This window comes from Carcharhinus amblyrhynchos, chromosome 31 (genome assembly GCF_965287045.1).
Source record: "Carcharhinus amblyrhynchos chromosome 31, sCarAmb.v2.hapA, whole genome shotgun sequence".
NCBI classification, from domain to species: domain Eukaryota; kingdom Metazoa; phylum Chordata; class Chondrichthyes; order Carcharhiniformes; family Carcharhinidae; genus Carcharhinus; species Carcharhinus amblyrhynchos.
Window position 1 is genome coordinate 11,862,462 of NC_137354.1, and position 26,525 is coordinate 11,888,986.

Here is a 26,525-nt window from a genome sequence, read left to right on the forward strand (position 1 = left end):
TACGTAGGGCAGAATTTTCCCATCCCACCTGCCACAGGAATCAGAGTGGGCGGGACAGGACCATGCAAAGATCCTTTGACCTCGGGCAGGATTTTCTGGTCTTGGGGCAAGCACGGCCAGAAATCCTGCCCATAATACTTCCTACAGTAATGTTGAAAGTAATTTTGCACTGGATAGGCTTGACATGATATAGTGAAGATACTGAGTTATATCCCCTGATTTTCTGATGCTTGAAATTGTGGCCACATTAAAAAAAATCAGATTCCTTGGACTGTTATCATTTTTTTCTTTTTTGCCTTTTGCTTCTCCTGGGAAAATAATTGATGCTAAAGCAATATTCACATGATATATGATAGGATATGATTAATATTTTATAAGTAAGGTCATTTAATAGATTGTGCTATGAGTGAGATATGTACGATATTGTTTCGTTCCTAATCATCTGTTTTCTTTACGTCGTTTGTTAACTAGTTGGAATATTTATCCTCATGGTAATGATACAGTCACTGTAAAACTAACATGATAATTATAACTATAAATATTGTAACTGATATAACACCCCAGATGACCACAGGCTACTCTCCACTTTGAGGGGGAGAGCTGACTGGTGATGATTTAACTGAGAGTCACCACACCGCTAGCAAGGGGCAAGGTTGAGAATGCAGGGCCCTTCATGAATAACCACAGCCAGTACAGGAATTAAAGTCGCACCATTGGCATCACCCTGCATCACAAACCAGCTGTCCAGCCAATTGAGTTTAAGGTACAGTGAGTAGATCTATGGTACCATGTGGTACTGAGTCATTTAGCGCAGGTTTAATCCTTGGTTTCTTCATCTAAGATGAAGTTAACTGATAGCAGCAGGGCCATCCTGGGCTAGTGAAGAGGAACTCTGCGTCTGTAGCTGTCCATTGATCACTGCTGGAAAGTGTCTGTGTGAAGATCCAGATGACGACATTGTCAGGCCTCCCATTGTAAAATTCACTGAAAATACTAATTGATCTCTGCAAGGCAAAAGGGCAAGATGGGTGAGGTAACATCTGGGCCGTGCCAGATAAATCGCTGCTTTCAGGAGAGGACAAAAGTAGGAGAATATTGAAGCTTAGAAATAGTTTAATTGTTACTTTCCTTTGAAGTCCAAGTTATATTGATGTATTTATTGTGATATTTTGTGAAATGTTGGCTAGAATTTCACTGTCCCACCTGCCACAGGCGAGGGGCTGACCCTATAACAGTCTGTTGACCTTGGGTGGGGTTTTACCGTTTTGGGATGAGTGAGGCCATAAACTCCTGCCCGTTATGTTTTCCTTGTATCATTTATTATCTTTTGTCACATCCCTTTGAAATATAAATAGTGAACTGTGAAGATCTGATCACATGGTGTTGTCAGACTTTTTACTGTATTAAATAAGCGTTGCAGGGGAGTTGAGTAATCGGCAGGCTTGTAATAACCCCCAGCGGAAAGTGAAGATTTTGAAAGGGCTTTATGCTTGTGATTACCTCTAGAAATTCTAACGTTGTATCATCAATTTATAATCAAAGAAGACCCGACAAAATGGACAGTCTCTTTCTAACTATTAATCATCCTCCGTCTCTTTGCAGGTATTGTCCAGGGAGGCAGCCTGCCCTACATTTGCACTCAGATCATGACAATTGTTGATCAAGAACAAAACAAAGTCCTCTGGATTCCAGCTGGAACTCTCTAAGATCCCACCAGGACAGCTCGGAATTCACAGATGCACCTGTAAAGGTTTTAAAGTTGATTGTAGCTGTGTTGAGAACGCGTTGAAAAAGAGTCTGAAGATTGGAGATTAGACTGAATGAACAGTGTGCTGAAGAGACTTATAGTGAGCGGAAAAATATCCCAGCCTGAGGGCGTTGACTAAACGCTGTTGAATAGGCTTTGAACTAGCATTCAGTGTACTCCTGCAAAGTTAAAATACCCTTCAAATTGGATATATTCAGGACTGATTTTAAAATATATCTATATATATATTACTCCACCTTCTCTTACCCCTCCCCCCCTTCCTAAAATACAAGTTGGAAGAAGTAATGCTGCAACTAAAACTTAGAATCACACGTTTACAAGTAATGTTTCCTGAGTATTTGTTTTAAATGTTTACGTGAATGTTTATATCCTTATTTCTTATTCTTTGTATTTTGGATAAGACTGAATGGGGTGAAGTTTGTGCATGTGTACAGTCATGTTTAACTGGCTACATGATAGTGCCCCGTGATTTCTATTGGCAGTTTTAACCTAACAAAATTGGTACAGAGTCGGGGGGTGGGGGGGTATCATCTAGTTGGGAAAAGGTAATGTGATTGGTACTGTTTTTGGAGTGGATTATGATTTTCTTTGTGCACTCCTGTAAAAGGGCAGACCACTGCATTTTTTTTGTTCGTTCCCTTTTGTCTGTCAAAAATATATTTTTCTGCATGGATCTTGATATTTAAACAGCATAATGTATCTGATCATATTGTATAAACTAATACATTAATTGTTGGGCCTAATGATATGTAGCAAGGGGTAATGAGCTATTTAGCTAGGCCTGGCATGCTGATATGACACTTTTTAAAAGTTGTAAATATTAAAGAAACTTCATCTTGGTGCAATTTTGCAGTATATGTCCAGCAGTTTTTTTTTTAAAGGAAGAAAAGTAAAATTCAGAGTGTGTAGCGAGTCAGATAGATTTATTTAACTTTGGAAAAACTATTTCCCTTGCTTGGAGGTTTTGTCTGAGTAAATGTAGTTTATGAGGCACAGTAAATAATTGTAGTGATGCCACTGTCAGGAAATTGGTCATTGAATCGGCAATGCAATGCTTATGTTATGTTTTTCTCCTACTCCCACCCTCCTGCCAATATATTGTGCCAAATTGTCAACACTTATATCCTCTGTTATCACGTTGCACTTGTGAGTCCTCTGTGCCTAATATCGGATTGCTTTTGGTCCTCCTGTTTGTGTCAGTTTTTTTTAGGCAGTTCGCTGCTGTACCTACAGACTTCAATGCAAATCGAATCATTCAGAGAAGCACAGGACTTCCTTACATTTCACGAATCGCCCAGAGTATGGTGACCTTTCATGCGTTCAAGCAAATTGCTTACTTTTGCATTCTGTAATGAAAAGGGATGTTTTCTTGCACGCTGTTTCACAAAAAGCGCAGAACAAAAAGTTGTTCCACGTTTTAACAATTCGATTTAAAACAAAAATTGTACTTACTTTCGACCTCAATTCTAATTTAACATTTGGCCGGGTCATACATTTGACTTCATGTTCTGCAGACAATTTGATTTATTCCTACAAAGCTTGGCCTGGCAGTGAGGAAGCTTCCCTTCTTTACATTCAAAGTATATACTGATGGAACTTTTGTTTTGGCTCAATATGGAAATCCAAACTCACTGAACTGGTGGTTTGACCCCTGTGCACCTACTGCCAGTGTAAGTTGCTGCAGGGTACAGTCAAAGTGTGACAGAAATGGTACAGAGAAACAGGTACTGATGTCTTTCCTTCCCAATCCCTCCCCCGCCCCCATCCCCCATCCCCCATCCCCATGCTGAAAGAAGAATGTTACTTTGTATCAAATGTAAAGCGATTGATTAGTACAAGAATAAAGGTCAATTTCTGATATTCAATATGTGTATTTCTTCAACTTGCCCCTTTGTGTTTGAAGTGGACTGGCTGGATTCTAGGTAAGCGGTTTGACTATCCTATCAGGCAGCAGGCTCCAAACCCAGCAAGGGCCAGCAATGAAGTTTTGCATTGGGCTCGACAGTCTGAAGAGCAAGAAAAAGTTATCTAGCTTTAGCAGTGTGTTTCCCTTGCTCCTGATTTTATTTGTGCCTCCATATGTTTTGTTCAGAGCAACAGGAGACGGGCGGCACAGTGGTTTGCATTGCTGCCTCACAGCGCCAGGGACCCGGGTTCGATTCCCGACTTGGGTCACTGTCTGTTTGGAGTCTGCACGTTCTCCCTGTTTCCTCCAGTGCCTCTGTTTTCTCCCACAGTCTGAAAGATGTGCTGGTTACGTGTATTTGCCATGCTGAATTCTCTCAGTGTACCCGAACAGGTGCCAGAGTATGGCAACTAGGGGATTTTCACATTAACTTCATTGCAGTGTTAATGTAAGCCTATTTGTGACTTATAAATAAACTTAAAAAAAAACTTAAATTCAGCCCCCTTTTGAGCCTGTTCTGCCATTCAGTTTAGATCATGATTCATCTGTATTAATTCCGATCTACCCACTGCAGATCTCCAACCCTCAGTACTCATAATAAAAATCTATCCATTTCAGTTTTGACATTTTCAGTTGTCTAATCAGCAGCATTTTGGGCAAACAAGAAGGAAATTTTCTGTGTGACTGTAACACAATGTAATAGTTAGTTTCTCCCCTAACAGTAATGGGGTGGCACGGTAGCACAGTGTTTAGCACTGCTGCCTCACAGCACAGGGGAACCCGGCTTCGATTCCTGGCTTGAGTCACCGTCTGGAGTTTGCATGTTCTCCCTGTATCTGCATGGGTTTCCTCCCACGGTCTGAAAGACGTGCTGGTTAGGGTGCATTGGCTGCGCTAAATTCTCCCACAGTTTACCCGAACAGATGCCGGAGTGTGGCAACTAGGGGATTTTCACAGTAACTTCATTGCAATGCTAGCGTAAGCCTTACTTGTGACGAATAAATAAACTTTAATTTTAAAAAAACTCCTTTTTCACTCTGCGAGGAATCAGGGTCTCCTATAGGATTCCATTAGACAGATTTGAATACACCTGCAGGATAGGGCAGAGGTTTTAAATGGTGGCTTCTGTGAGGAGAGGCTGAATAAACTTGGATTGTTTTCGCTGGAAAGACAGAGGCTGAGGGGAGACCTGATAGGGATCTACAAAATTATGAGAGGCATGGACAGGGTGGATAGTCAGAGGCTTTTCCCCAGGGTGGAAGTATCACTTAAAAGGGGGCACAAGCTCAAGATGAGAGGGGGTAAAGTTTAAGGGAGATGTGTGGGGTAAGTTTTTCACGCATAGAGTGGTGGGTGCTTGGAATACGCTGTCTGAGGAGGTTGTGGAAGCAGGCACATTAGCAACATTTAAGAGGCGTCTGGATGAGTACATGAATATGGATGAAGTAGAAGGATACTATCCGAGTAAGGGCAGAACCTTTTGTTTTTAGTTTAGTTAGGGCATCATGATCAGCACAGGCTTGGTGGGCAGAAGGGCCTGTTCCTGTATTCTACATTTCTTTCTTCCAACCATTCAATATATCGTGAGCGCTAAAGTTTACATCAGTCAAAATGGATGCAGATGTACTCCTGGGAAGAAGGAAGGTTTGCGAATCAGACCGGACTTCTCATTCCAATCATGTTCACATGAGGATACTGATAGAAATGGAAGATGTGCCTCATGAGTCTCTTGCTTAGATATTTAAAGCTTCTCAGAGCCGGGGATTACTCCCATGGAGGCTAACGACATTCAAGGAGGGCAATGAATCAGCACTAGAAATTATCAACCATTAACTTGACCTGATTAGAGTAAATTCCCTGATGGGATAGTTAGAAATACTGCTTTTGTTAATTCATTCTCAGAATGCGGGTAACAGGAGAAAGGCTGGTATTTATCGTCCATCCCAAATTGCTTCAAGAGAGTGGGGATGGGCTGCCTTTATCAAAGTTTGATGTGACTTGAGTGACTTGCTTGGCCACATTAAAGGGCATTTACAAATCAACCACTGTGGTGCAGGACTGGAGTCACACAGACACACATCAGGTGAAGTAAAGATGGTACAGTTCCTTTGCTAAAGGACAGTTGAATTTTTACAACCTGTGAGCTTCTTGTCCAGTGAAGAGATAATTCGAGACTCTTGACGTTATCTGGAAGGGAAGGTCACCTGTCACCAGTTAGGTTGAAATTTTTGAAGAGGTTACTAGCTGGTGGATAAAGTCACCTAATGTGGACTGACAATGCTGCCAGACCTGCTGAGTTCATCCAGCATTTTGCTGCTTTTATTGTTAATACTTATCCCCATTTTTCTCCCCTGTGCACGGGCCATCTTTTATTGAGTAAAAGCAAATTACCGTGGATGCTGGAATCTGAAACCAAAAGAGAAAATGATGGAAAATCTCAGCTGGTCTGGCAGCATTTGTAAGGAGAGAAAACAGCTGACATTTCGAGTCCAGATGACCCTTTATCAAAGTTTTATCAAGGGCTTTGACAACTGGTCATCTGGATTTGAAACGCCGGCTCTTTTCTCTCCTTACAAATGCTGCCAGACCTGCTGAGATTTTCCAGCATTTTCTCTTTTGGTATCTATTTTTGTGTGTCAGTTTGCTGCAGATATAGAAAAGACTCCAGCCTCCACTGGTATCTCACTCAATACATCATATCAGGAGTTTTTTTTAATAGTTTTTACTCCATTCTTAAAGTTACAAAGCCAGAGTGGACCAGACAGACTTCAATCCATCTCCTTGCTTGCTCTGAAGAACAGTTTGAAGCCAATTCATAGTCTCCACAAGAGAGACGTACAAGATCCAAGCTGACAAGAAATGACATTGCACCTTGAAGTAAATATTCATCAAATTAGAAGGTAGGTGGTGAAAATTAAGAGGTTATAATTAATAAAAATAAGAATACTGTGGTTAGGATACTTAAAAGGAAAGCAGTGGCCTTCAAATTAAGTGCTAACTTCACTCTTGTGCAAAACAGTAGTACAGCAGAGAGAAAGGTCTTTTTTTAAATGAGTGACACCTTTGTGAGTGTTTATCCAGTTAAATTGCCAATTGTACTCCTGTCAGATCACGATCTTTGCTCTTGTCAACTTAAACCTACAATCTGTTTGACTTTAAAACCTTTCAGGAATAGAAAGGTTTATACCCTTGCCTGACTGAAAAAGCTTTACTCAGATTGCCTTGACTATCAGGCTTAGTTTTCACAATTGAGGAAAATGTTGATTCATTCAAGATGTGAAACACAAGCAGAATAACTTCCTTAAATATAGACAAATTTGCGTTCAATTTTGGAACATTAAAACCTTTATAATACATCAGAACCACTGAAATATTACAGCACAGAAAGAGACCATTCAGCTCATCTTGTCTGTACTGGCCAAAAAAACCTAGCTGTTCATTTTAATCCCATTTCCTAGCACTGCGTAAGTAGTCTTGCAGTTACAGCACTTTAGATGCAGATCCAGGCACCTTTTTAAATACATTGAGCATTTTTGGATCAAACACCAATTTGGGCAGTGAATTCCAAATGCTCACCACCTTCTGGGTGGAAAAAGCTTTTCCTCAAGTCCCCTCTAATCCTTCTACCAAACCTGCCCCCTGGTAATTGCCCATCAGCTCCCCTGTCTACCTTACCTCAGCCCTCCCTAATTTTGTATATACCTCAATTAAGTCACCCCCCTCAGCATCCCCTGTTCTAAGGAGAACAATCCCAGCCTGTCCAATCTTTCCTCATAGCTGTGATTTTCCAGCCCTGGCAATATTTTAAGTCTTCTCTGTTTTCTGGTCATGGCAATTATGTCTTTACTTACTGTGGTGACCAGAACTGTGCACCATATTCCAGCTGTGACCTAACCAGCTTTTTATACAGCTCCTTCTACCAAATATGCTCCCTGGTCATTATCCCTCAGCTACCCTGTCTCCTTTACCTAGGTCCTTGTGTCCCTCTAACTTAAAGATTGGTGTGGTTGCATTTCTTAACTGCAATAAGGAGTTAGCTAAGGAACTATATTTGTTGGAGGAAAGAGGAAAGGTATTTCTTCAGTATCATTCTTTGTCAGAAGCATTGAGTTGCTCGCTTCTGGGAATGTTAATTCATGGCTTTATCAAACTGAAGGCACCTGGTCCAATAGATGAGAAGAGTGGAAAGTTTGTGGACCTGGAATGCAATGAGGAAAACGATGGACTTCCACAAGTTGGTTGAGGTAAAACTGAAGTCCAGTTTGAAACGGTGGGTGCGTGTCGCAGGTCACAAGATGCATCCTTATGACCTTTAAATCATCCTGTGTTGATGCCTGATAGCCACTAATAGAAGGTTAACGTGCGCAGTAGTGCAAGGAGATAAAACTAATAGAGAAATATGATAACAGTATCAATCAAAATGTATGCACCAAAGGATCATCGGGGCTTAACAGAAATCTTCATAAGCTTTTTAATTGCATTGCTATTTAGTTTGGAAGGTGGAAGGGTTGCATTTCAATTTGACCTCTCTAAGTTACTAAATTTACCTAGTTTCATTACTAATCTTTGCAGGTTAAGCGCTTGAGAGAGATTCCTTTTGAGGACGTTCCTTGGAATCCCTACAGTACAGAAGAGGCCATTTGGCCATCGAGTCTGTACTGACCACATCCCACCCCTACCCACAGGGTGTGAAATTATTGAGAGAGATGATGAAACTAGAAAGTGCAAACTCTGCAGTGCTATTGTGTGTTATTATGTTTGATATCTTGTCTCCTCTTCAGTCACTGGTGCATCTAAGAGTGAAAGAATTGCATAAAGGCTTTCATTTGCTTCAACACATTGACCGATGTTCACCTGTCCTTGTAAGTTTCAAAGAACAGAGTGACAATACTGCCAATCTCTGATTAAGTCTGTTGGTACAGCAGCAAACTGCCTAAAAAAATGACACAAACAGGAGGACCAAAAGCAATCCTGTATTAGGCACACAGGACTCAACAAGTGCAACATGATAGCAAAGGATATAAGTGTTGACAATTTGGCATGATATATTGGCTGGTGTGGGGTTGGTGGTAGGGGAAAAACATAACATAAACATCGCATTGCTTAATAAAGAAACTTCATCTTGTGCAATTTTGCAGTATAGGTCCTGCAAATTTTTTTTAAAGGAAGAAAAGTAAAATTCAGAGTGTGTAGCGAGTCAGATAGATTTATTTAACTTTGGAAGAACTCTTTCCTTTCTTGGAGGTTTTGTCTGAGTAAATGTAGTTTATGAGGCACAGTAAATAATTGTAGCGATGCCACTGTCAAGAAATTGGTCATTGAATCGGCAATTATGTTATGTTTTTCTCCTACCCCGCCAATATATTGTGCCAAATTGTCAACACTTATATCCTCTGTTATCATGTTGCGCTTGTGCCTAATACAGGATTGCTTTTGGTCCTCCTGTTTGTGTTATAATCTCTGAGTAAGGCAGCTCCTCACAGCATCTTGCATCACTTACCATCACATGCACCAGACAATGCAGATGAACTGTGGTGCCTGCAAGGGAGTCTTACTGTATGAGTGAAGAGAAACATCTGCTATTGAATTCCAGAATGGCTCCAGTGTTTGTAACACCACGTAGGGATTCTGCTCTGCATGAGCTTGCACATATGAAGGTTGCTGTCTAAGCAGTTTCATTTATATGAGGTACTTATGCACAACAGCCAGCAAGGGTGAGGATCAGAGGTGCCCATTAGCTTCACACTCGTGAATGGATAGTTATCTGCACTGCAGTGAGCCTCAAATACTTGGCAATTAATGGATATGAGCACTGGAACTTTCAATAGCAAATGTGCCAAGCATAGTGGGAGCATCTCAGCAAAGCTAAGACTTGCACTTGGGTGCTTTGGGTTCACCTACAAGAGGCTGTCTTGACAGACATCACACAGGGTGATCATATAGGGAATGCTTTCAGGGCAGGAATTTACAGCCCTCATTCTTACCCAAAATTCTGCTGCTCTGAAGATCAGTGGATTCATTCAGGCAGCGTCCAGCAACTGTGGCATGCCTGGATGATACTGCTATGCTCAATGCAGTGCTACCTCCAGCATTCTGTGCAAGTAACAATAAACCAGTCAAATTGTCATCACCATCAGCCAGCTACAGTAGAATTAGACTTTCTAACAAGTTGGTGTTGATTAGAAATTGCTCTGAAGTTGGGTTGGAGCGTTTTGTAGTTTGAATATTGACAATGTTTTACTTTCTTCTCTATGCTGCTGTGAACGTGTTGTCACCTAACCATCAGTAGGATGGCACAATGGTTCGCACTGCTGCCTCACAGCTCCAGGGATCCACATTCAATTCCAGCCTCAGGTGGCTCTGTGGAGTTTGCACATTCTCCCCGTGTCTGCGTGGGCTTCCTCCGGGTGCTCTGGTCTCCTCCCACACTCCAAAGATGTGTAGGTTAGGTTGATCTGCCATGCTAAATTGCCTCTTAGTGTCAGCGGGATTAGCAGGGTGAATACGTGGGGTTACGGGGATAAGACCTGGGTGAGATTCTTGTTGGCACAGATTCAGTGGGCCGAATGGCCTCTTTCTGTACTGGAGGGTTTCTATGATTTCTATCTCTGATTCACTGCAGGAATTCTATGATTCTATGAATAATGAATCACTATCTCACAAATTGAGCATTTTTGTTTTTTTGGGAAGGGAAATAAAATGCCAAGTTATTATCTAACAGACCCTGCCGAAACTGAGGATATGTGGGTAAACATTAAATTGAGTTCCAGCCCCTCCCATCTCATAGGAATGACCTCAGTGATGAGATTAGGGAATCATTTTCATTTTTGAACATATCTGAAAATGGGTCACTGCTTTCATTGTGGGGGTGGATGGAGGAGGTTCATGGATCAGGAGAAATTAGAGGGAATGAAAAAGTTAATATGTTTTCATTTCTTAGTTTTGTAACCAATTGTATGAGATAGGCTTACAGAAATGGTGATGATGGATCCTCCCATTTGTTTCAATGGATGTGTTCAGCAAGGAGACTAATTGTTCACTGCCTAGCATTGGTGTATCTCCTATGTGATGTTAAGCCAAATCTGATTTACAGATCTGATTAAAGTCATCGTAATGAGTTTATCACACTGGGAGAGGTGCTGGCACTGTCACTGTTGATTAGCAAACTAGAGACACAGGCCAAGATCTGGGGACCTGGGTTCAAATCCCACCATGGCAGAACTCAATAGAAAAATCTGGAATGCGTTTCATTGTTGTTAAAACCCATCTGGTTCATTAATGTCCTTTAGGGAAGGAAATCCACCATCCTTATCTAGTCTCTTAGATTAGAATCATATAGTGCAGAAGGGAGGCCATTTGGCCCATTGAGTCTGCACCAACCACAATACCACCCAGGCTCTATCCTCATAACCCTATTCATTTACCCTAGCTAGTTCCCCTGACGTTAAGGGGCAATTTAGCATGGTCAATCTTCCTAACCTGCACATCTTTCAACTGTGGGAGGAAACCGGAGCACCCGGAGGAAACCCACACAGACATGGGGAGAACATGCAGATTCTGCACAGACAGTGACCCAAGCCAGGAATCGAACCCAGGCCCCTGGCGCTGTGAGGCAGCAGTGCTAACTTCTGTGCCACCCTGCTGCTCTGGCCTACATGTGACTCCAGAACACAGCAATATGGTTGACCCTTAAATGGATGGCAGTTAGGGATGGGCAATAAACATTGGCCCCATGACTGAATTTAAAAGAATAGAAATATTTCAGTAGCCTGAGCTGATGAGGAACAATCTGTTACGTCTATCTACTTCAGTCGTCTCTGTTCAAACCATGATTTCTGAACTGTACAAGCTCCACATGCTGGGAGAACAGAAGGTACTCGCTGTCAAATTTTATAGCCCAATGCACAGATGGATCAAAATGATATTTCAGACAGATGACACCTGAACTCATAAATTAAGCCCTGGTGTCCAATATCAATACTTAGCTAACAATCATTTTGATACCTTAAGTTGCAGTTTTTATTCCATTTACGTTACCTAAATTCGTATCATTAAAATAAAAGCAGCAGTTGGAAGTAATGCTGAGATTTGTGGCTGAGGACAGTAAACACATTGCCTTTCATTATAACTCTTCAGGGACCCGGGTTTGATTCCAGCCTTGGGTGACTGCCTGTGAGGCATTTGCCCATTCTTCCCCTGTCTGTATGGGTTTCCTCCCATGATCCAAACATGTGTGGGTTAGGTTAATTGGCCCTGTTAAATTGCCCCTTAGCATCAGAGGAACTAGCAGGGTAAAAACATGGGGTTACAGGGATAGGGCCTGGGTGGGATTGTTGTCATAGAATCATACAGTGCAGAAGGAGGCCATTCGGCCCATCAAGTCTAAACCAGGCACAATTCCACCCAGGCCCTATCCCCGCAAACACATGCGTTTACCCTAGTTAGCCTGACACTCAGGGGAAATTTAGCATGGCCAATCCAACTTAACCTGCACATCTTTGGACTGTGGGAGGAAACCGGGGCACCCAGAGGAAGCCCACGCAGACACAGGGAGAATGTGCAAACTCCACACAGACAGCGACCCGAGTTGGAAATTGAATCCAGACCCCTGGTACTGTGAAGCAGTGGTGTTAACCACTGTGCCACCGTGCTGCCCAATGTTCAATGCAGGCTTGATGGGCTGAATGGGCTCCTTTTGCACTGTAGGGATTCTAATCTGTGTGGATGTTAACAACTGAGTTTTTTTTATTTCCAGAGCAGAATGATAAAAGGAATTGAATACCCAAAATTTGTAAGTTGAAACTGCAGTGTAATTGGAAAATTGAGCACTCTAGATAGTGTGTGTTTGTTGCTTCTATGGTACTTGTCGACTATATAATCTGATACTATAAGCAGTGCTGCATCTTAACCTTACATGTGTAGTCTGTATACAGATAGGAGCTTTAAAAATGAACACACAAAACCAGAATACAAGAAAAAACAGTGAACTGTGGATGAACTTTCCATAAAAGAATTGGATAAACATCTGATCAAGAATGAAATTGAAAGATGAAGATGCATATGAAAAGAGACAAGTAAATAATCACCATTGCAGAGTCAGTGCATGTGGGGAGAGCCATTGGCCTCCATCCAGAAAAATCCTAAATCATCCAATTGTTTAAGCAATTCAAGGGGTTTTCACTTGCACTGTTCTTATCTGGAAGTCTAGCCTGTGTTCTTCACAGGTCGACAAATTTCACGATTTCTGTTCTGAACTTTGCTAGCCAAAGCCAATATTCCCTTATTCTAATTGCAATTTAATTCAAAATAATATTCTGAATTAACTTTTATCCAGTTCCATAACTGTTTCTTTTTAATTCATTCATGGGACGTGGATGTCGCTGGTTCGCCAGCATTTATTGCCCATCCTTAGTTGCCCTTGGACGGCAATTGAGAGTGACCCACATTGCTGTGGCTCTGGAGTTACATTTAGGCCAGACCAGGTAAGGATGGCAGATTTCCTTCCGTAAAGGACATGAGTGAACCAGATGGGTTTTTCTGACAATCAACAATGGTTTCACGATCATCAGTAGATTCTTAATTTCAGATATTATTTATTGAATTCAAATTTCAACATCTACCATGACAAGATTCGAATCTGGGTCCCCAGAACATTAGCTGAGTTTCTGGATTAATAGTCTAGCGATAATACCACTAGGCCATCACCTTTCCATTAACATATGTGTTAACATATGTAAAGCATGTCAACTGACAACAAAGCAGCTAAAAACGGTAAGAATCTTGTTACAATTAGCTAGCTTCTGAAATGTAGCTTAATAAGTGATCAGGAAAAGCCTACAATGAAGGTACCAAGAATTTGAGTTTTGAGCTGCTACTAATTCTCAATCTGGAATTTCATTCTGTCCAATGAATTCAGTTGCAACACACCTTAATCTAGTAATTCAGCAACAAACATGCTTGAGAGTCATATCCACTGACTGAAAATTTTGACCTATTAATGAATAACTTATGGAAAAGTAATTTGTATTAATTTTTCCAATTTGTTGCTTTATATTTGAAGAATCTTTGCCAAATATCACTGCCTATGTTGATTAACCGCCAGCCTGTGCCAAATGATAATCCAGGACAAAGCAGCCCATTTGGCAGCTGTGTGTGGCAGCTACAAGATGTACTGCAGGAACTCACCAAGATTCCTTAGATTGCACCTTCCAGACCCTTGATCATGATCACCTAGAAGGACAAGAGCAGCAGATATCTGGGAACACTACCAGCTGGGAACACTGTACCGGGAGGTTCTCCTTCTAGTCACTCACCATCATGAAATATATCACTGTTCCTTCACTTTTGCGGGGACAAAATACTGAAATACCCTCCCTAACAGCACTATGGGTGTACCTACACCTCAGGGATCGCAGCAGTTCAAGAAAGCTGCTCATCACCACCACCTGAAGGGTAGCTAGGGATAGGCAATAAATACTGGCCAGTCCGCAATACCCACATCCCATAAAATGGAATTAAAAAAAACTAACGTAAAGCATTGTGGATAATTTGATTTATCATTGTCACATGTATTAGTATACAGTGGAAAGTATGTGTCTCGTACACTATACAGACAAAGCATACCATTCATGGAGAAGGAAAGGAGAGAGTGCGGAATGCAGTCAAAGCTAGGCTATAGAGAAAGATCAACTTAATGCAAGTAAGCCCTTTCAAAAGTCTGATGGCAGCAGGGAAGAAGCTGTTCTTGAGTTGGTTGGTACGTGTCCTCAGACTTTTCCCGACAGAAGAAGATGGGAGAGAGAATGTCCGGAGTCCGTGGGGTCCTTAATTATGTGGGCTGCTTTTCCGAGGTAGCAGTAAGTTTCAGTGGGTGGGAGGCTGGTTTCTGTGATGGATTGGGCTACGTTTGTGACCTCTTGTAGTTCCTTGCAGTCTTGGATAAACCGAAATTGGGCCAAAATTTACAGTTGTCAATGAGGTATTCATTTTGTGGAGGAACTGGATAGAGTGCTGCTTTAGAGTGCAATTGAAGGTTATAGTAATCAATATGGAAAGAAGCAAGTCATCTGTTGGGAACTCTGCTGCTGGGAAGCATGTGACCACGGTTAACCAGTCAACATAACAAGGATTGGATCAGTGACTTGTATCAATCATTACCTTTTGTAATAATTCACCCGAGTATATAGTTGAGACTGTGAAAGAAGTGGGGTGCTTTTGGCCCAGGTAAAGTATGTTATTGACTTCTGTCTTGCTGTGGGATAAACAGCCAGGCTTCATTACAGAAAATTTCCGCTCTATTTTGTACGCAATGATGCAGGAGGTTGGCTATCTGGGTATGAGCACCACATGCATTGGTAATTCTGTGATTGTTTTTATTTTCCCCAGGTCTGCTGTGCTCCACAACACTGATGCAAGCAGATGACGGTTAGGTTGTTGTGGCAGCAGTCAGTCGGGGCAAGATCATTTGAATTGAATGGCTTGACTCCCAGCCATAAGCCAGTGTGCCGTAAATCTCTTTGAAGTACATATTGTCTTAGCAGCTGTATTTACATATTCATCATGAATGGTTTGCCATCTGATGTAGTTGTGGGATAAATTTTTAATGACCCTTTTTGCTCTGATTTATTTTCAAAGGGGATTTTGAATGCATATCCGTGGCCAATATTCTGTCAGCCTGAAGTCATCAGGGAGCTGGGTGACCGTAGACTCTGTGCTAGTGAGACACCTTCATAGAACAACAGTTTTTGACAATTGACACGAGATAAGCCTCTCGGTTATTTCTGATCTTTCAAGAATAGTGAAATCCGTAATTACAATAGATGTACTCCTTACATTTAATACACCATCGTTATGTGTTTAAGTAAAGTGCGGCGGCACGGTGGCACAGTGGTTGGCACTGCAGCCTCACAGCACCAGGGGCCTGGGTTCGATTTCCAGCTTGGGTCACTCACTGTCTGTGTGGAGTTTGAACGTTCTCTTCGTGTCTGCGTGGGCTTCCTCCAGATGCTCTGGTTTCCTCCCACAGTTCAAAGGTGCAGGTTAGTTGGATTGACCATGCTAAATTGGTGCTTTGTGTCAGGGGGACTAGATAGGATTAATGCAAGGGGTTATAGGGATAGGGCCTGGATGGGATTGTGGTCGATGCAGACTCGATGGGCCGAATGGCCTCCTTCTGTACTGTAGGATTCTAAGTATTTGTATTCTAAATGGTTTGTATTCTTATTGGTTAATAGCCTAAGCCTTGCTCTTGAAATTTTTTGTTCTCTTGCTTATCAAAATCTTAAAACTACGAGGTTGGATGGTACACCAGGACTACAGCATACTCCTCTTTCAATCCCTGAGTTCACTAATTTACCCAGATATCGGTCAGATATAGTGCAGAGGGGCTCAGTTGCCAGAGTGATATTCATTGTTGGGATATAAGCATTGCTGGCTGGCTAGTATTTATTGCCCATCCCCAGTTGTCCTTGTAGGGCAGTTGAGAGTCAACCACATTGCTGTGGCTCCGGAGTTACGTGTACACCAGACGAGGTAAGGGCGGCAGATTTCCTTCCCTAAAGGACGAGATGGGTTTTTCCAACAATTGACAATGGTTTCACGGTCATCAGTAGATTCTTAATTCCAGATATTTTTAATTGAATCTGCCATGGTGGGATTCGAACCGGGGTCTCTGGAACATTAGTTGAGTTTCTGGATTAATAGTCTAGCGATAATACCACTGGGCCATTGCCTCTCCTGGGATGAAAACTTTATTTGGAAACCACTGACTGAGACCATGATACAGTCGGTTGCATTTGGTCCATCGAGGAGCAGTTGAGCTGGTCAATATTTTGTGTATTTTCTTGACCTGTTATTGCAGCTTTCTCTCTCATTGAACATCTTTGAAGGTGGCAGGACAGGTGGAGAACGGTTAATAAACCAGAAAATATCATGGGCTTTATTGATAAGGGCATAGAATACAAGAGTAAGGAGGTAATGCTGAATTTATACAAGACATTAGTTAGACCTCAGCTGGAATATTGTGTACACATCTGGGCATTGCACTACAGGAGGGCTGTGAAAGATTGGAGAGAGTGTAGAAGAGGGTTACAAGAATGATTCCAAGGCTGAGAAACTTGGAGAGAAGAAGGCTAAGAGGAGATTTGATAGAGATATTCAAAATCCTGAGGGAGCTGGACAGAATAGATTGGGAGAAACAGGTCCCAGTCGGAAAAGGATCGAGAACGAGAGGGCAATGGATTTGAAGTGATTTGCAAAAGAAGCAAATGTGATGTGAAAAAAGAAACTTTTTCACACAGTGAGTCATTCAGGTCTGAAATGGCTGCTTGGAAGTGTGGTAGAGACAGGTTCAATCAAGGCATGTGAGAGGGCATTAGATGATTACTTGAGTAGAAACAAAGTGCAAGGATATGGGGAAAAGGCAGTAAGGAGAATGGCACTAAGTTGTAATGTTTGTTTGGAGATCCGGTGCAGGTATGATGGGCCAAATGACCATCTTCTGCGCCATAACAATTCTGAGATTCTCTACGGTATTAATATATTTTTATAATGCACACTAGCAGATTTTTAATAGCGTTACTTAATGAGGATAGGATCATTAACTGTAAACAGGCAATACGTCAATGATTATAATGCAGCTGTTTATAATGAGCATGCCTCTATTCAGGTCACAAAACTTAATTGTTGTAAATGGGCACTTCCTAAAAGACAATTAGTGACTAATTTGCCCTTGGGTTAATTAGTGGGTAATGTTAAAATTTCAGTAAGTTGAGTGAAGCTACGGGATCTGCTGTGTTAGAGATCACCATTATGAGAGAAGACTTTCAGGAAATGATTCTTCACAGGGCAATGAACACATGGAAATGAAACTGTGTAATTACTGAAGGAAACAGTTGGATATTGCAATTGGAGAGCGGGTGTGCGAGGCAAAACATCAAGAACTTTCCAAACAGATGAACTGCAGTGGCCTGATATCCTTTGCCATCCATAAATATCTTGTGATGATCAGATTCACGTAGAGCCTGACTGTCTGCAACCTCCTCCATCCCACCCCCAGCCAAGGTCCAGTGTACTGGAATGGAACTAACCATCCTTCTCTGGCTGAGAAGAACTTGGCAGTTTTATGTGTTAAGCTATTTGCAAAATGTGCGCTATTATTTGCACCACCACTGTTTACTATTGGATGGTGATGGGATAGAAACAAAGAAAATAAGAAGAGTTCTTTCAGGCTGCTCCACCGTTCATTATGATCATGGCTGATCCTCTACCTCTCCATACACCTTGACAGCTATAGAGTCCAGAAATTTATCTATTTCCTTCTGAAATATATTTGGCCTCTGCAGTCTTCCATGGTGGAGAATTCCACAGATTCACCAGAGTAAAGTTTATTTGTTAGTCACAAGTAAGGCTTACGTTAACACTGCAATTAAGATACTGTGAAATTCCTCTAGTCACCACATTCCGGCACCTGTTCGGGTCAATGCACCTAACATATGGGATGAAACTCGAGCAGCCGGAGGGAAGCCACGCAGATACAGGCATAACAGGCAAACTCCACACGGACAGTGGCCCAAGCCAGGAATCGAACCTGGGTCCATGACGCTGTGAAGCAGCAGTGCTAACCACTGTGCTACTGTGCCGCCTCTGTATGATACTGTGGCATTCTCTGAGTGAAGAAGTTTCTCCTCATCTCAGATGGGTCTGAAGTGACAAATGATAAGGCTCCCGGCCATCTCCTTTTCCCACATGATGTATTTGAAAGGGTCAGGATAACTGAACGCCATTGCATATAATTTGCATTCGAAGTCTTTTTGAATATTCAGTGTTGCTAAGATAATGGGTGGGTGGGTGGTGTCTTCAAAAAGAAATAGATTGATCTTGGCAGGCCTTCAGGTGAACTTTGTGACAGTCACAGCTGATGTGTTTGGCTACCATCAGGAACCCACCACAAAAATGGGTCTAGTGTGAGAAAATCCACTGGGCTAGCTGCTCTGAGAAATTGGTGTCTTTTGCCCTGACCCAGTGAGGTTCCCACCAGCTCAATGTTGGGCATGTTAATAGTCCATTAGTGTCCATCTTAACCAAGTAAAAGACAATTCCAGAAACTCCCATATGAACATAGTCAATGAATATGACATGCCCCTATTGGACATGACACCAAATATCAATTCAATCTTTTAGTTTGAGCTTTGAACCTTAACCTAAATAAATGGGCAGTGAGGTTAAGGAAATGTTAGTCCTACATTGCAAGCTAATGCCTACATACATTAATCTGACAGTAATTCCTGCAGGGAACACATTCTTTAATTGTCTGCAGTAGGAATGAAAATGTTATTCATTTATTTTCAAAAGATCTTATTTCACTGTCTCTGAAGAGATCTAACGGGGTAACATGGTGGCACAGTGGTTAGCACTGCTGCCTCACAGTGCTAGGGGCCCGGGTTCAATGTCTTGGGTTACTGTCTGTGTGGAGTCTGTATGTTCTCCCTGTATCTGTGTGGGTTTCCTCTGGGTGCTCCAGTCTCCTCCCAGGGTCTGAAAGATGTTCTGGTTAGGTGCATTGGCCATGCTAAATTCTCCCTCAGTGTACCCAAACAGGCACCTGAGTGTGGCGACTAGGGGATTTTCACAATAACTTCATTGCACTGTTAATGTATGCCTACTTGTGACTAATAAATAATTAAACCCAATCCCTTCCAATGAGGAATGTGACATTGCAATTTAACTAGCTGGGAAGCAGCACTGATACATTGGGCCAAAATTCTTTGCGGTCCTGTAACAAGCATCATGGAATTCCTACAGTGCAGAAGGAGGCCATTTGGCCCATCAAGTCTGCACTGATCATGATCCCACCCAAGCCCTATTCCTGTAACCCCACAAAATCAATTTATCACCATATAAGTTCCAGCCTTTCCTTTCAATATCTTTACATATTGAATTATTTGCTCTTGCAATAATTGATCTAATGTGAAGAAGGTGTTTGTTTCTAACTTGGGATTGAGATAAAGTATAAGAATTTCACTTTTTCTGAATCTCCAGAATAAATTAGAATCAGAGACACACATTGTTCAGCCCAGCAAATCTGTGAAAGTTGTTCGAAGGAGTAATCCTGTTGTTCCCTGTAGCACATTTCTGCAATTTATACTCACCAATTATTTATCTAATCCCCTTTTGAAAAGCTACTATTGTCTTACTACTGACTCACAAACCATCCCTACTTTTGTAATATTAGATACACACGTAAAAAATCCTGGCAATACCCGTAAGTGTCAGTACAATCTGCATTCACAAGGGAATGCACTTATTGCATTTGTTTCTAACTGTAATAACTGCGAGGAGTTGATCAACAAGGCAGATAAGCAAATAGGAGGTTTATTTGGAAAATAAACAACTTTAGGGCAGTGAGAAGAAAACTTGTAAACTCAATGACTCCCAGCCTGCAACAGTCAATTCCAATTGTCAAACAATTGCCTCCCCACGACTTACTCAATGGGTCATATGACTCCCGATAATAATATCCCCCTGCCCACAAAGGCACACCACCACAATAACCTTGTTACTTTATCATTATCTTTGCTTGCACCTCAAATGGCAGGTGGACTTCTGATGCGCCACCTTTGCACAGCCAAAGGCAATGTGCACAAAATTGATTGCAACTAAGGCATAACCGCAAAGGTTGGCTGTCTTTCCCTATAATAGAGAAATTGATCTTTGCATTTGTATAACCCTTAACTCTCCGAACACCAATAATTAATTTTGCAAACTGAAAAGTTGCAAGCACATTTGTAGATTTGGGCAAAATGGTAGCTGTGGTCAGTGGGGATTATAGACAAAGCTAGCTAAGTAAATGTGTGTGTGTGTGTGTGTGTGTGTGTGGTGCATTAGGTTTGGGGTTTATTCTCTTATTAATTCCCGAGATCAGTGTATTGTTGGCCAGGCCTGCATCAATTGCTCACCACTCATTACCTGTGAAGATGGCAGTGAGCTGCCCCCTTGAATTGTGGTCTGTGCGGTGAAGATACTGTCACAGTGCTGTTCACTGGTGAAGATTTTGACGCAGTGTCAACATAGCATGTGGCTTGGAGGGGAATTTCGGGATGGTGGTGATCCCATGTGCTCACTGCCCTTGTCTTACTTGGTGGTATGGGTTGTGGGTTTTGGCGCTTCTGTCAAAGAAGCCTTGTGAGATGCAGAATTGGATTTTGTTGATGGTACCTGCTCCAGTCACATTGGGCAGTGGCGGAGGAGTGAATGTTTAAGGGTGAGGGAATAGGGAGCTGATCAAGTGAGCTACTTTGTCCAATGGTGTTGATGTTGATGTTCTTGAATGTTATTGGAGTTGTATTCATCCAGGCTAGTAGACAGTATTCCTCCAGATTGTAGAATTGCCCCCTGTAGATGATGGACAGGATTTGGTGAGTCATATGTGACAAAATTCCCAACATCTGGATCAGCTATTGTTAGTTTTTATATGGCTGATCCGGTAACGTTTCTTCCAATGGCCCACAGGATGTTGATAGTGGAGGGATTTGATCAAGATAATCATAGAATCCTACAGTGCAGAAGGAGCCATTCGACCCATCAAGTCTGTACCGACTACAGTCCCAATCAGGCTCTATCCCCATAATCCCATGTATTTTACCCTAGCTAGTCCCTCAGACGCTAAGGAGCAATTTTAGCATGGCCAATCCACCAAACCCACACATCTTTCTTCTGTGGGAGGAAACCAGAGCACCCAAAGGAAACTCATGCAGACACAAGGAGAATATGCAAATTCCACACAGTCACCCAAGCCAGGGATTGAACCCAGGTCCCTGGCGCTGTCAGGCAGCAGTGCTAACCAGTATACCACAGTGCCGCCCTGGTAATGCTCTTGAATGTCAATTCGAGGTGGTCACACTCCTGAACAGGATGATTATTACATGACACTCGTGCAGTGTAAATGTAATTGCTATTTTATCAGCCCAAGCTTGGATGTTTTTCAGATCTTGCCACATGCAAGTCTTCATTACCTGAGGAATTAGAAATGGATCTGAGTATTGATCCTACGATTCTATGATTGTGTAATCGGCAGCAAACATCCCCATTCCTGACCTTGTAATGGAAGGAAGATCATTGATGAAGTAGCTGTAGGTATTTGGGCTTAGAACACCACCCTGAGGATATCCTAGGCAATGTATATTACATTCCTCTTATTTTGTTAAAAAGACATTTGTTCCTGGGCGTGCTTTGATCAGTTATTTATAATTGTGTATATAGCAAGATGACATGGTGGCACAGTGGTTAGTACTGCTGCCTCACAACACCAGGGGCCTGGGCTCAATTCCTGGCTTGGGTCATTGTCTGTGTGGAGTTTGCACGTTCTCTCTGTGTCTGTGTGGGTTTCCTCCGGGTGCTCCAGTTTCATCCCACAGTTGAAAGTTGTGCAGGTTAGGTTGATTGGCCATTCTAAATTGACCCTAGTTTTGGGGTGATTAGCAGAGTAAAGATGTGGATTTACCAGGATAGAATGGGATTGTTGTCAGTGCAGATTTGATGGGCCGAATGGCTTCCTTCTGTACTGCAGGGATCAATAAACAATCGTGAGAATTTAGCCAACATTGAAACACAAGGAAAATTGGCCAGTCATGCCCTCCAATGTCTCCTAAACATTTTAAACCAGTGTGATCATTAATAATGGGACCATCCTATCCTTGCATTCTTTGACAGATAGAGTCATAGATGTTTACAGCATGGAAATAGGTCCTTCAGCCCAACTTGTCCATGCCACCCTTTTTTCAGCCCATGTCCCACTATACCCATTTTACCCGTGTAACTCTAAATGCTTTTTAAAAGACAAAATTGTACCCACCTCTACTACTACCTCTGGCAGCTCATTCCAGAAACACCACCCTCTGTGTGAAAAAAATTGCTCCCTGGACACTTTTGTATCTCTCCCCTCTCACCTTAAACCTATGCCCTCTAGTTTTAGCTTCCCCTACCATTGGGAAAAGATATTGACTATCTAGCTGATCTATGCCCCTCACTATTTTATAGACCTCTATAAGATCAGCCTCTTACACTCCAGAGAAAACAGTCCCAGTCTATCCAGCCTCTCCTTATACCTCAAATCATCAAGTCCCGGTAGCATTCTAGTAAATCTTTTTGGCACTCTTTGTATTTAATAATATCCTTTCTACAATAGGGTGACCAGAACTGTACACAGTAATCAAGCGTGGCCTTACCAATGTCTTGTACAGCTTCAACAAGACATCCCAACTCCTGTATTCAATATTCCAACCAATGAAACCAAGCATGTTGAATGCCTTCTTCACCACTCTGTCCGTGACTCCACTTTCAAGGAGCTATGAATCTGTACCCCTAGATCTCTTTGTTCTGTAACTCTCCCCAACGCCCTACCATTAACTGAGTAAGTCCTGCCCTGGTTCAATCTGCTATAATGCATTACCTCGCATTTATCTAAATTAGACTCCATCTGCCATTCATAATAACTAACTATTAATCATTTGTGTCACTCGAGATTTTTTTGAAGCAACTCTGTTCTGTTTCTTTTTTGTAATCCATTTGCAGTATATATTTATCCACCATCTTCTGGTCTCAAGGAAACAAAATGATCAGTAAGTATAACTAATCCTGGCTCTTTGTACATTTGTTCCATTGTGATTTAATCAAATGTGCACACTATTTTTAGTATCTTGGTTGAGAATTACACTCACAGGTTTTACCATGGTTTCCTTAATCTTAAAGATTCATAAATGTGCCAGTAATATGTCAATGGAGCAACTGATTACTGAAAACAGAGGTGCCACATTGCATGTGTTGTTGAATTTTTATACGTATGACCACGGCGCAGGTAACATTTGTTACTTGTGAATTGTCTTTGTGTAACAGATGCCCTGTAAATGATTTCTCTAAGATAATGATGTCTGCTGTGAACCAGATCATTTGGCTAATATTTCCCACAAGGAACCATTTTAACACAAGAAAAGAAGAATCCGAAGAGAAAACATGAACAGGTCTATTAGAGAAGAGGCAAATGAACAAAAAAAGGTTTATTTTGCCCCTTGGAGAATGCAGAATGTGAATGGAATGTTAATATAGTGGTTATATTCTCATTTCAGTTTTTGATGTAGTTTGGCGCCAGGGACCCGGGTTCGATTCCTGACTTGGGTCACTGTCTGTGTGGAGTTTGCACGTTCTCCCCGTTTCTGTGTGGGTTTCCTCCGGGTGCCCCAGTTTCCTCCCACAGTCCAAAGATGCGTGGGTTAGGTGCATTGGCCATGTTAAATTGACCCTTAGTGTCAGGGGGTTATGGGGCTAGAGCCTGGCTGGGATTGTGGTCAGTGCAGATTTGATGGGTCAGTTGGCCTCCTTCTAGACTGTAGGATTCTATGATTCTACAAGCACGGCCCAACCACCCCACCCCACTTCTCCCCAGCCCACTAGGGTATTTGAAGTCAAATAAAAGTATTCACAGACATCTTCAACTTCTCTTTACAACCATCTGAGGTCCCTATCTGCTTCAAGAAGATGACCATCATCCCAGTACCTAAGAAGAACCAAGCAATGTGCTTTAATGACTATCAGTCAATGGCTCTGACATCCATCATTATGACGTGCTTCAAAAGGTTAGTCATGGCACAGATCAATTCCAGCCTCCCGGACTACCTGGATCCACTACAGTTTGCCGACTGCTGCAACAGGTCCACGGCAGACACCATTTCCCTGGTCCTGCACTCAACCCTGGAACACCTAGATAACAAGGACATCTCTGTCAGACTCCTATTTATTGACTGCAGCTCAGCCTTCAACACTATTATTCCCATGAAATTCACCACCAAACTCCGTGGCCTGGGCCTCGGCACCTCCCTCTGTGACTGGATTCTGAAGTTCCTAACTCACAGACCATGGAGGGGCGGGTGGTTATCACAGGACAGGCGTCTTTATCTAAGATTTTATTCCTTTCTCAGTTACAAGCTAATGTGCGGTGGACAGGGCAAATCCTTTAATCCACCTCCTTGCTAGCTCCAAAACCATTTCAAAGTGAATCTCATGCATGGTTTTTACAAATGAGACATACGAGATCCAAGCTGATGACAGCAGGAAGTACCCCTTGATCTGATGCTTGATAGTAGCCGTGAGAACCCCCATGAGGTCCATGGGGAATCTCCAAGGGACTTTTTGGTCGGGGAAGCGAGTAAACCATCCCCCTATTAAATTCACCCCCTGGTCTCTCACTGTTTTGCTTGTTGTAAACCATCGGCTGTGATGTCCCACACAGTTACACTTTGGCCCAGAGTTCACACTGTCACTGTTTATTACAAAGCAAACTTTAAACCCAGTGATCCCAGAGCTTACATCTAGAGGTCAATGGAACTGCCCTTGTGTGTTTGAAACTTACTAAAACCCCACACACGTTGCATTAATGAGATGGATCAGGAATTATATTGATTTAGTAGGGCTGTTTGGCCACATGACTCTTTTCATTATCTTAGAAAGGAATAAATTTTTAATGTGAAGTTTGATTTGACATTTCCCTTGCTCACTTATGTTCACTCTGCTGCCCCAATAACTTTGATTACTGAAATATTAAGTGTTTCCACAGGATACGGCTGAGATCCTCAATGTTCACCACTTGGACCTGTTCCTGCTTCAGGTTGTCAAATTTCTATCAATTATCTGCTTCCTCCCTTTCTTACTTTTTTTTAGTCCTCCACACCACTAAGAGATAATCTTTTGCCAGACTCGCTCTGTAACCAGCATCTACATAGTGGAGCCACTCTGGGCTTGAGATGCCATCATTTTATTCCCCCCTTTCTTAAAGAGAAACATTCAGGGGTGGCACAGTGGTTAGCGCTGCTCCCTCATAGCGCTAGGGACTTGGGTTCGATTCCGGCCTTGGGTGACTGTCTGTGTGGAGTTTGCATGTTCTCCCCATGTTGTGTGTGGGTTTCTTCCGGGTACTCTGGTTTCCTCCCATGCTCCAAAGATGTGCAGGTTAGATTGACTAGCCATGGTAAATTAACCCTGAGTGTCGTAGAGTTAGCAGGGTAAATACATGGGACCCGGGTTGGGATTGTTGTCAGTGCAGGCTCAATGGGCCAAATGGCCTCCTTCTGCACTGTGGGGATTCTATTTTTCTCAGGTTCAAGTTCTGCAGTTTCCTAGTGGTGCAGATGAGGGAAGCTGACATGACATAACACTTCATGGAGCAACACCTTCTCCATCATTGGAAGTCATTTATTTGGTCATAGCACAGACATTGTTTCTTCCCCAACCACTCAGTCCAGTGTTGCAAAATTGAGCCTCTCAAATCTTCCCCAGAATCAGCATTCAGATACAGTTAACATTCAGGAGTTGTAGATGGTGCTAACTTCCACTGGCGATATTTACAAAGGTTAATTTCTTAAATTGACAGAATTTTTTCCAGGGACTTGGGGAAAGAAGAATCAGCTTTGTTTGCTCAGATCCTTAGTCTGCCTCTGGCAGGAAACTGACTAAAGTTAAGATTTCGCATGGGTGAACGTTTCATTAGCCTGGAGACAGGTTCCCTTTGTAACAAAGGCTCCCGAAACTGGAGAATCAATCAGAGGAAAAACCACTGCGAAATGACATACTGGTTCCAAATGGAGTTCCAGTCTAAGGTATTCAAGATTTGATTTGATTTATTATTGTCACATGTATTGGTATACAGTGAAATGTATTGTTCCCTGCACGGGCTACACAGACAAAGCATACTGTACATAGAGAAGGAAATGAGAGGGTGCAGAATGTAGTGATACAGTCATAGCTAAGGTGTAGGGAAAGATCAATTTAATATATGGTAGTTCCATTCAAAAGCCTGACAGCAGT

At 42.2% G+C, this 26,525-nt stretch overlaps 1 protein-coding gene across 9 annotated transcripts in view; it reads left to right on the plus strand.

Moving 5' to 3' along the window:
* The window catches only part of dlg5a (discs, large homolog 5a (Drosophila)), a 183,879-nt gene extending 180,246 nt beyond the window's left edge, over positions 1–3,633 (plus strand). For all 9 annotated transcript variants that reach the window (XM_080215948.1, XM_080215955.1, XM_080215951.1 and 6 more), the window contains one exon: positions 1,603–3,633. In XM_080215948.1, coding sequence (XP_080072074.1) covers positions 1,603–1,706 — 104 coding nt within the window. In that variant the 3' untranslated portion in view covers positions 1,707–3,633. The remainder of the gene's footprint in view (positions 1–1,602) is intronic.
* Positions 3,634–26,525: the final 22,892 nt, after the last annotated feature.